This window comes from Balaenoptera musculus, chromosome 17 (assembly GCF_009873245.2).
Source record: "Balaenoptera musculus isolate JJ_BM4_2016_0621 chromosome 17, mBalMus1.pri.v3, whole genome shotgun sequence".
NCBI classification, from domain to species: Eukaryota; Metazoa; Chordata; class Mammalia; order Artiodactyla; family Balaenopteridae; genus Balaenoptera; species Balaenoptera musculus.
This window is the reverse complement of record NC_045801.1, coordinates 4,694,343-4,706,434: the sequence shown is the minus strand read 5'-3', so window position 1 is coordinate 4,706,434 and position 12,092 is coordinate 4,694,343. Positions and strand designations below refer to the sequence as shown.

The 12,092-nt window shown below is 42.1% G+C and overlaps 1 protein-coding gene and 1 non-coding gene across 2 annotated transcripts in view; one reads left to right on the top strand and one right to left on the bottom strand.

Annotated features, from left to right (window-relative positions):
- Positions 1-11,562, bottom strand: part of FAM135B (family with sequence similarity 135 member B) — a 174,657-nt gene extending 163,095 nt beyond the window's left edge. Inside the window, exon 1 of the mRNA XM_036829855.1 lies at positions 11,486-11,562. Within this exon, the coding sequence (XP_036685750.1) occupies positions 11,486-11,562 (77 nt within the window). The remainder of the gene's footprint in view (positions 1-11,485) is intronic.
- Positions 5,001-5,106, top strand: LOC118883887. The gene has a single exon (XR_005017122.1). It is a non-coding gene; the product is annotated as a U6 spliceosomal RNA (small nuclear RNA).
- Positions 11,563-12,092: the final 530 nt, after the last annotated feature.

Here is a 12,092-nt window from a genome sequence, read left to right as displayed (position 1 = left end):
GATCGCATTGGATAGCAAACCCTCGTTACGTGCCCGCTCTCCCCAGCATCTGGGAGGTTTCCCTCTGCGGGACCAATTCACATCCAAACTTGCATACCAGGCTCTCACCATACACACAAACAGCTCTGACAAAGTGCCCACCCGAGGCCAAATCCAAGATCCTTTTGGGTCCTCCTACTCTTTGATCCATCTGCAACATCTGATCCTGGGGATGTTCCCCCTTCAGGCTCTCCCATCTCTTCTCTTACTGTGATTTCCTTTCTCTTCCGATGCTTCTGGCACCTTCCCGACACTTTTGCCTGTCTCTCCGCCTTCAATTGTGCTTAAATTGTGATTTTTCTCTTGGAGTCTGGTCTCGCCAACAGAATAAAAAACAGTGTTGATAATACCGGCTTTGCAGGCAAACAGCCATGAATTCAAACCTTGACTCTGCCCTGGGATAGCCAGGCGTCCTGGAGCTTCAGTTTACCCATCTGTAAAATGAACGTAATGATACCTAGCTCATAGGGCTGTCAATAGCATCAAGTGAGATGATATAGTAAAGGTCCTGGCACACAGTCTGAGCTCACAAAGTGTCACAAGTCACTGAATGATTTCATCCAGGCTCAATTATGCCCATGAGCAGACGAATCCCAGCCCTGATTCCCACCTGGTCTCTGGACTCAGATACCCCATTGCCTCCGGACCTCTAGACTCACATCATCTCTGGCTGCCTGGTCCTCCTCCTCCTCGACTTTATGTACTAATTCACCCAAGGGGGCAACTGACTATCACTATGACTTCTCTCCCCCGTAACATTACATTAAAGCACCAATTCTTCCCATTCCACTGCTTCAAGATTTTTCAACTATTCTCCGTCTGAGCTGTCCTCACCACTGTCATTATTTTTCCCCACCCCACTTGCCATCCTCTTTGCTTCCAAAGCATCATTTTTACAACACAAATCGTCAAGAAATTCCCTTAAATGGTTTCTTAGCCCTCCTTGATCGACAAGGTGCAATCCCGCCTCTCCCACTCTATCAAAAACACCACCTCTAGGGAGCACCCTTCAGCAGTGTGGCATTCCCCAGGGATGCCATGATCTTTATCACCCCCAGGCCTTTGCACATGCTGTTCTCAATGACTGAGATTCCCCTCCAGCCTTCACCTGACTAGTAGAACCCCCGACTTCTGGGTAACCTGTCGTGATGCCTCCTGAGTGAGGGGACGGCATCTCTGTCCTCCCTCAGCACCTTAGTACCTTGTCCGTGCTTTATTGTTTCATTTCTGACATCACTTTATTGACTTACATCTCTTTCTCCCATGGCACGTTGGAAAAAACCTGAGTTCATGGCTCTTTCTCAATGTTCTGCCCAGAATTCCTAGGACAGACCCGACAAGAGCAAGAGCTCAAAGTCTCCAGAATGGGTAAATTAATGAGGAAATAAATAAAAGAACAAGAGACGACCCTGGGTCTGTTTTACAAGGGGCGATTTGCACAAGACTTGCATGGGAGGGATGCTACATATTCCTTCTTGAGAAAGATGACAGGAGAGAAAGCTTTAATGGGTAGAAAAAGGGGGGGCAAGAGATCTTCTCCGAGGATTCTATTTATGGAAAGATCTTTTGTCAAAGAAGTGTGAATAGATTTGGTTAAGCAAATGCCTCCGGGGTCTGTCAGTCTTTGGCTGGAAGGATTCAATTCCCAGTACATCATCCCCTGATTATTCAAGGAAAACATCCAGATAGGTGCCAGGCAGCCAGGAAAGGAAGTTTGAGCAGGAGGGAAAGTCGTGCTCTGTAGTTGTGTTGTTTGCAGAAGTGCAAGCGTTTAACTAAGTTGAAGGTAAGGGCAGTCATCGTAACATCTGAACACCCCTGTCTGCCCAAGCCAAACAAAACGTGCCTCGTGAAGTAGAAAGCAAATGCGTGGACTCTGGGGTGCAGGCATCCCCGCAAGAAACCCTCCACCTGGCCACCTGCACAATGTGCAAAACTGAGCCAGACTTGGAACCCATGTCAGGCTCTGCTTCCTCTATGATGTAAGGATAATACTGCATCCCTTGTAGAATTGTGGGGTTACGTGAGGCTATTTGTAATAATAGAGAATTTTATAATTTTCTACTCCAAATAAATTCTGGTTGATTCTAGTGGGTTGAGACATAAAAGTTTCATGCAATGACACTAAAGAGATTTTTCTCAGAGACAGCATAGAATTTCACCCTTTCTGGGAGCACAGCATGCCGATGAAATCAAAGTTCTGCCTATTTTTAGGAAGAGCAGCAAAGAACCAGCCTTCCACGCGTGTCTTTTCTTTTCCCAAAAAGTAACTTGCAGTGACCTGAGTGCCAATTCCCGGGATCTGTGAGGCCATGGAGACCAGACATCAGTGACGTGGGAGATTTTTAGATTCCCACTGTTCACAAATGCTCCTCTACTCAAAAGGTGGAGATTCCCTGCCTGATGCCACGAAGATTCTTAATCAGTGTTTAATTCCTCTGAGCTTTGTAAAACGCCTTCTGCAGAAGTCTAAGACGAGATGGAACAGAGATTTGAGATTAAACGAGGACTGTCAGGGTGACGATCATTTCCTCCCTCACCCTGTTGGATGATAAAAGAGCTTGGTGAGTGTTCATCTTCATCAACATCACCAGGGGCTTAGAAGGAAGACACGTGGGAAAAGTCCTTCATTTTCAGGGTGTCCTGTCTATATTATCAAGAGTGAAGTGTTTCCTAATCATTCAAGAACAAAAATGTCATGACAACTGTAAATAATGAAATGCATTTTAATATGTAAAAAAAATAAAAGAAGCAAAATGTCCCCAAATTGAGCACTGGTTAAATAAATTATGATGGAGTCCTATGATGGAACTCTTTGCAGCTATTAAGCACGTTTTAAAGGGACATAGAGGGTGATGAAAAATGTTCACAACTTGGAAAGAGAGAAAATAGAGAACAAACTAATATATTACATTTTTGTAAAGCAAAACACATGTGCATATGAAATACTGTCTACCTAGCGTAAAAGGAGAGAAAGAGAGATACAGGTAGAAATAGAAAGAGAGAGAGAGAGAGAGAGAGGGTTCTGATTACAAAAGTGATACATATATTGTGAAAAATAAGGAAAAGTACAAGGATGAAAATGTCACCATAATTCTTTCACTAGGCAAAACTATATGTGTGTGCTATTAAAAGTTTATTTTTTTAATTTTTATTGGAGTATAGTTGCTTTACAATGCTGTGTTAGTTTCTACTGTACAGCAAAGTGAACCAGCTATACATATACACATATTCCCTCTTTTTTGGATTTCCTTCCCATTTAGGTCACCACAGAGCACTGAGTAGAGTTCCCTATGCTATACTGTAGGTTTTCATTAGTTATCTATTTTATACATAGCATCAATAGTGTATATATGTCAATCCCAATCTCCCAGTTCATACGTTTGTTCTCTACGTCTGTGCCTCTATTTCTGCTTTGTAAATAAGATCGTCTATGCCAATTTTTTCAGATTCCACATATATGCATTAATATATGATATTTGTTTTTCTCTTTCTGACTTCACTCTGTATGACAGCTATTGAAAGTTTAAAATGAGAAAACGATGAAATGCATTTAAAATTGCTTTTGAGCAACATTTGACAACAGTTGGGAATGAAACCAGAGCAGTTAAGGACTTCACTCTCTTGTATCTTCTACTCTGACCCAAGATCCACTCAAAGACCCTTCTAGAAAAGAAACATCCTATAGTTCAGTATACCTCTATTGACTATAGTATCTCACGAGTTTCCCTAAAGCTGCTATTTCTTTAGATATGTACTGTGTATTGGAAAGCTAGTAAGAGAGTAGATCTTAAATGATCTCACACACACACACACACACACACACATAAACACACACAAAATGGTAACTATCTGAGCTGAGGGATGTCTAAACTAACCGTATTGTAATCCTTTCACAATATATACACATATGAAATCATCACACATACACCTTAAACTTACACAATATTATACATCAATTACATCTCAATAAAGGCAGAAGAAAAGAACTGTGGCATTTTTACTTTATAGGTTCCAAAAACGAGATAAAGAACAGAAAGCAGAATTTCCCCCACTGAGGCCAATACAAATCAGCATGGAGTCCATTAGGTTTCCCACTGGCAAGGAGACCTGTTCCTGGGAGGTTAGTAGTGATGAATTTAAATAACTGCTTAAAATATAAAAAGGATCACCCAGTCCAGAGTCCGACCAGGCCAGTGGTCTGCTCCAGCCCTGGCACTGACCAGCTGAGGACCGTCTGGTGCAGAGTTCGCACTGTAATCAATGGGACAGAAAGGCCAGAGAGGGCTTAGCCCACTTTGGCAGTATTGCCAGGCCTGGCTCTCTAACTAGATGCTTTACAAATATCACCTCATGACTTCTAATAGAGATCCTGCAAAACAAGTAAGGAAACCGAGAAAGTAACTCGCCCACGGGTACCCGGCTAGTTGCAGAAGATGTGGAAATAGATCCAAGGTCTCTGTCTCTTAGACCAGATCTGGGTCTCTGCTCTTCCCTCTACACCATGTCCATGACCACGTGCCCTGTCGTTCTCCTTGAGAGGCCTGAGCGAGGACCACTGTGAGCACGAAACCAGAAAGGACCACACTATTCAGCGGCTTTCTGTTCCGCCTTTATTCCTCCAGGAGGTTATTAGGCCCTGTGGGTGGTTCTGAGCTCACCAGAGACATTTTAATCTCTGCAGGCCAACTCTCAGCCCCCTGGAAGGGGCTTTTCTTTACAGATCTGCTGAGCATGTCCTCAGCCAGGGGTTAAGAGGATAAAAGGCTTAAAGCAGCAGGCTTATGAAGTCACAGATTCAAAGGGAAAAAAAAAGGAAAAAAAAAAAATGGGACAGGGTAATTGTTAACAGGAAGGTGGATTTGCTAGAAAAATAATCCAGAAGGTCCACCTACATAAGCCCTTGGGTAGCTGACGTCTGTTCACTCTCCACAGGAATAATTATTAAAAATGCCGTTTTAGTGCTCGCTTCGGCAGCATATGTACTAAAACAGGAACTATACAGAGAAGATAGCGTGGCCCCTGCACAAGGATGACACGCAAATTCGTGAAGCGTTCCATATTTCTGAGGTCTGATGACACACACACACACACACACACACACCACACCTTGAGTACTGATGTTTCCCAAAGAGGCCTATATGCCTGAATATATAGCCAAGAAGTAAAACCTAGCAAAGTAAAAATATTTGAATGGAGACTTCTAAAGATGGTGAGAGTTAAACTGCTTCAAAGAAGGACATATTGAGACAAATATTTGAGGGACATAAATCCCTTTATTAGTGTCAGTATATTACTGGTTCTTAAATAGCAGTTTTACCAAACAAGCCACATTTATAACAATTATATTCTTGTTTATCCTCAGTATTACTTAAACAGATATTTAAAATAAAAAACTTATCGTGGGGGGAAAAATGCCATTTTATGGGGAAAGAGAGATCAAATTTTTATGAAAATAATAATCATGGAATTTCACAGAAAGACTCTTAAAGATCATTGAACCTACCTACCCTCCTTGTGCTAGATGGAACCCTTGGCTGCAAGTGATAAAAATCCCAAATCAAACCATGTATAATCCCCACTCCCTTTCAAAAGGGTAGGAATGAATGAAAAGGATCGCAACATATTTTAATAAGAGAAGTGAAGAAAAGGATTGTTTCTGACAGAACCAGACAAATCAATGAATTGCTCTCTGGCAAGCAAAGATAATTGTATTTCTGAGTCTATTAAGGTACATCAGGGCTGGTTAGCTAATTTCCCAGGGAGCTTAGCTGTCGCTGGGCATCAGGCCACAGTGGGGATGCCAGGGCATAAACACAACTGGGCATATACCCTGAGAAAACCATAATTCAAAAAGAGTCATGTACCAAAATGTTCACTGCAGCTCTATTTACAATAGCCAGGACATGGAAGCAACCTAAGTGTCCATCATCGGATGAATGGATAAAGAAGATGTGGCACATGTATACAATGGAATATTACTCAGCCGTAAAAAGAAATGAAATTGAGTTATTTGTAGTGAGGTGGATGGAGTTATAGTCTGTCATACAGAGTGAAGTAAGTCAGAAAGAGAAAAACAAATACAGTATGCTAACACATATATATGGAATCTAAGGGAAAAAAAGGTCATGAAGAACCTAGTGGCAAGACGGGAATAAAGACACAGACCTACTAGAGAATGGACTTGAGGATATGGGGAGGGGGAAAGGGTAAGCGGTGACAAAGTGAGAGAGTGTCATGGACATATATACACTACCAAATGTAAAATAGATAGCTAGTGGGAAGCAACCACATAGCACAGGGAGATCAGCTCTGTGCTTTGTGACCACCTAGAGGGGTGGGATAGGGAGGGTGGGAGGGAGGGAGATGCAAGAGGGAAGAGATATGGGAACATATGTATATGTATAACTGATTCACTTTGTTACAAAGCAGAAACTAACACACCATTGTAAAGCAATTATACTCCAATAAAGATGTTAAAAAAAAAAAAAAAAAAAAAGATGGGATTTTCTTTCAGGAATCACTTGACTGGGGAGCCAACCGTTTTCACTCCGGTAGAGACAAGGCAGGTGAGTTTGTTCTAAGGGGATTTCAATCCTAACATTTCTACGAGCGTTGGACCTTCCACATAAGATCTCATCATATTGATTATAGTTCTTTCTTGTGCAACTATTCTGTGGGCAGGACAGAATTTATACATAAAATCATCTAAAACCTCTGGGTAGGGAAAATCTTCTAACTGACCTTGTAGAGAAGGGGTGGAGGAAAGACAGGAGGTGAATCTGAACATCAAACAACGAAAACCTTCACTCAGAAAGAAAATCACTTTGATTCAGAGCCTTGTCTGAATTAAGACTGAAAATGAAATCTGAATTCATTTTCAAGGACAAATGTTAGCTCCCTTTCAGCTAACACTGTTAGAAATGAAGGTTCATGCTCTCATAAGCAGGTATGAATTATTAATATATTAATGACTTACACGTATCCAGGCAATGGGTTTTATAATTAATTGTTCACTTAAGCATCTCCTTCTGAGAAAATTATTGTAAATGAAATAATAGCTTCCCTTTTGCTTTCTGGCTCCCAGAACCCATGCTAGAAAGTTAGGGTGGCATCTCTATAGGTTCCTGGGCAGAAGGCATGTGCAGAGGCATGTGTTAAGATCCAGTCTCCTATTGGGGAAGAGGAGATGTCACAACCGTATTACGAAAGAAGAGATTTATGTCTCCTTTTCTTAATGATAAAGAGGTTATCAACAACAGGCTGATATATATGCACTTAGTTCTAATCCAGTCATTCTCAACCTTGGGGTTACCTGGGGAACCTTAGAAAGTGCTGATGCCTGGGTCCCAGCCCAGAATTTTTTTATTTTTAAATAAATTTGTGTGGAGGGTGGATTTTCCAGTTCTCCGGATGATTCTAGTACACAGCCTAGGTTGATATTTTCACAGAAACGGTTTCAACAGTGCTTCCTGTGCTTTTCAACCAGAATCACCTGGAGAACATGTTAAAAAAATAGTTTCCTGAGCTTCACAACCAGAGGTTCTGACTCAGCACATCTGAGACAGGTTCCGAGACCTTGCATCTCTAATCAGCCCCCAGGCAATGGTGATGTTGCTGGCCCATGGGCCACACTCTGAGTCGCACTGATTTAAATAGTACACTAGGAATTAGGGACTGTTTTATCTTTATGACTATCATTTGATGGAGATCCATGTGACCCCACACCTAAGCTGCTCTTGATCTGTCAGGGTGCACCAGGCTCTATGCTGGGCACTGGCCACATGAAGTCACGTAAGATGGAGTCCTTAGCCTGAAGGAGCTCGGATCCAGCTGAGAAGAAGATAAAGCCACGCATGACATCACTAATCATTCCCTTTTGTAGCCCAGCCCTCCCCCCACGGCAATGTAAAGAAAGTTTGTGGCAGTTGACATTCGTATCTCTATAATCACACGTCCAGTAAAAGATAGGCTGGGATGAATTCTATAACCCTCTTATCCCCATCCACTTCTCCATTCCTACTCTTCACTGCACTTTGGTCTTTCAGGTTGGCTCTGCTTCCTGACACCGCTGAGCCCTTCTGGTCCTGCCCTTCCAGGTCCTCTGCTAGGCCAACGCCCGCCCAGCTTTCAAATGACAGCTTATCTCCTACCAGGACATCTTCTCTGACTCTGCCCACAGGCTGACTTCCTGCTTCTGTTTCACAGCACAGCACCCGAATCTGTCTTTGTTATAGACCGTATCACACACCATGGTCATTTGCTATGTATGTATCTATCTCCCTCATCAGCTGGTAAACACTTTGAAGGCAGAATAGCTTTCATCTTCATCCTTCTGGAGCCTAACCCAATAAGGTATGCTTACTAGTGTCTGCGGTCATGCGTGTGTGAGTGGATGACAGAATAAAGCGTACACATGAGGTACGCTTTAGAAACAGGGAGAAGAGGAGTTCATAAAAACTGGGCTCTGTACAGTAGGTGAACATCAATCAATATACAGAAGTGGTTTGGAGAGGAGGTTATATTTGAGCGGGAACTTGCAGAGGGTAGAATTTTCAAGGCAGATATTGTGGGGGAGGGTCAAGAATGGTCTGAGTACAGACAGTAAGATAGAAGAAGTTTAAGTTCAAACCGTTCAGTCTCTGAGCGCTGGGCTGAGGAGTGAGAAGCAGAAGGATTTTTAAACAGGGAAACAAGATGGTCTCAACAACCCTTTGGGGTAATAACTCCGCTAATAGTGTTAAGGACGGATTGGAAGCCAGGATTTACTAGAGAAGTGACAATTTAGATTGCATCTACTAGATACCAGGTTCCATGCTAGCTGCTCTGCATATATTAATTAATGCAACTAGTGCCATAACCATTCAGATTACCCCACGAGATAGACTTTGTCATCACCATTTCAGAGTGATAACTGGTTTTAAAGGGACATGTTCTCAGAGCTTATAAGTGGCGGAGCTTAGCTTCAAAGTCAGGTCTGATCCCAAAGCCAGGCTCCCAAGTGCCTCCCTGCCCCTGCCTTTTTATCAGGGTGAGTCTCACTGCCAAGTACAGGGGTGACAATTCATGATGCTTTTGACTGGTTTCAGGAGATGCTTTTCCTTTGAGAATTCACCTCAGTCAACATAGACTTTGCATAAATGCAAGTTGACTGTTCAAAGCAAACATCACCAAAAAGCAGTATGCATTCTGGGACTAGAAAAACTATTGACAAATATAAATGTGCTGTAAGCAAGTAACTCCCTGATCAGGGCAAATCCTCACTCAATATTCTCGGTTCTGTATCCATGCGGTTCCAACACAACATCTCACAACAAATCAAGAAGGGGTGTCTATCTGGGCAGATGGGGTAACTAAGCTGGCACATTTGTAAAAGAGGCCCATAGGCATTACTCATTAACTGGAGAAACCAGGTGGAACTTGGATGACCACAGTCAAACGCAATCCAAAGAAGGGCACTCTCTTTCCTTTGCAAGCCCCAGCTCTGATTTCTACCATCCCTAGGACAGTACGGAGCACACATTTAATCATATATCCTCACAGCCCCCCAAAACGGGCCAGCTTCCCCAAACCCCACCTTCCTTCTCTTTAATGACATCAGGAGATCATCCACTTTCTTTCACCCAGGCCCCCACCTTGCCTACTAGGTCTGGACTGCAGCTACCACATCCCCACGGAGTGCTTGCTAAGAAAGTAATTACATTTCGCCGTCCTCATGGCTCCTGTAGGATTCAGAGCGGAAAATTCCTTGGCCCTTGAGCATCAGGGACCACGCCTGTCAGAAACTCCCCTGGCAGATGCAGAATCCTGGCTGGCATCATGCCCAGCCTGCCCACAGCTCCCTGCAGGCAGAATCCAGGGAGCTGGGGACCATTCACATCAAGGTCTTATTGCAGATGGGACCTTAGAGATCCTAGCACTCCCTCCACCCCCGAGAGGTCTAATCGCCTTCATCCAAAAGATGCCCTAGCCTGTTCATGGATGTAGCTAAAATGAAACCCACCCTCAAGCAAGTTTGATCATACAGTTATGCCCTCATCCACATCGAAGTGTGTGCCTAGATTTCCACACTCCTTGACACCATGAAATAGTAGCATTAAGAGCTAGAAGAAAGTTGTGAGAGTTCTCCTTGCCCTGCTAGATGGACCAGTGGTCTCCAACGGTTAATGATTTGCATGTTTACCAGTAAAAACATTTTTGGGCATGCAACCCCAATATATGTATATTTATTTATAAATCATATACATGTACAGTTCTACTTGTATATAGTATGCATTATAAACACAAGAAAAGGTATTTTAAAAGATGAGATAAGAAATGTGATAATTCATGTTTTAAAAATAATTATTTTATGTATTGATGGAACACATAACGTTTGTAATATATACATACACAGTAATAAAATTATATACATATCATATATAATATATTATATATACAGTGGTAATATATATACAGTAATATACAATAATAAAAATTATATATAATATATGATGCATGTTAAAATACACACACACATATATATATATATACATAGAACAGTGATTCAATGGTCTGGTTTTAATTCAGACTAATTCAACATTAGACTTTAGCAGTGAATGCAGCTAAACGAGATGCTTCCCCAAACCACATAGATCTGGAAAGAAGAGACGAGCACCACAGGCTTATCGAATAATTCATGATTTCCATATTCATTTTCAACCTCCCTTACCGCCTGCACAGGGCTCTCTTTGTGTTCTGGATGTGACATTTTGAAATGTCTTGTTAACGATGACGATTTCATACAAGCTTTAGTCAATATCTGATGGTCAATATACAGTTCAGATGAGGTACATTATTAATAATTATGGTTACAAATCCATATGTAAGCTCACATATCTCAATCTACTTAGTGTTGGGCTCGGATGAACTGGTGATTTCATCTCAGTGTGGGACTTAGTGAGATCATGCACGTAAAATGCCAAATTCAGAGTACATCCTGAAAAAGTAGGAGCAGCTACATTTTAATTGTGTATTTAAAAAAGACATTGTAAATTCTCAGTTTTTGAGAGATCTGGGTATGGGTTTTATGATATGTGGTTTGGGGAGATGGCCCCTAGAAATATTGATCCTACAGACACCTTTTTTATCAGAGCTACCCAGGCAAGCTTCATTTCCAATAAATTCACTTTCCTTTAACACTGACTGACAGATTTAATGGAAAGAGCAAGTAGGAAGAGGTGCCGGGGGATGAGAGAAATTAGCATTTTCTGGTCTTTGTCAATTTATGGCTTATTTTCAAATGCACTATAAGTTTGGATTTTCCACTTGGCAGGAAAAATAATACAAATTCTTTCCTCATTAACCCAAAATTTCCTATGACCTGTCTTCACCACCAAGATCTGCCAGAGAAAAAACAAAACAAAACAAATATGTAAACAAATACAAATAGTGAAAGCATACTCACCCTCTCTGAAAGAGATCCACATTATAAAATTTATGTAGCTCTACAGAAAACTCAACCGTTCCTTGTACTTCAGACATGATCTCTTTGGTTCATTACCTAAAAAACAAGAGGGAAATGAACAGCCTGAGATCACATCAGCCAAACACAGAGAGCCTGGGCTTCTACAACTGGAACTCAAACAGCACTGACTTAGATGGACAAGGGTATCTGACCAACAGGACCATGACGTGTCCACGGGACACCATCACCCAGGGGTTCCTATTATAGGAAAGACACAGAGAGATGAAGTAACTTACAGGATGTCACACAGCTCACACCTCCAAGAACTGGGACTCAGACCCAGATACACTAATTGTAAAGCTGGGCTAGTTCCCTGCCCTTCCTTACCCATCAGCACCTGGAGGCACTAGCACCCCAGCTACGAGCACATGCTTCACGGTCAACAGAGCAAGAATCCCCACTCCTCCACTCTCTACTTGTGTGACCTTGAGCAAGTCAACTGAACCTATCCCATCCTCAGTTTCCTCATCTGTAACAGGAGGACTGGTAATGGCATATAACTCTGATAGACAATGGGGAGATGAAATAAATCTGCCACATAGAGCAC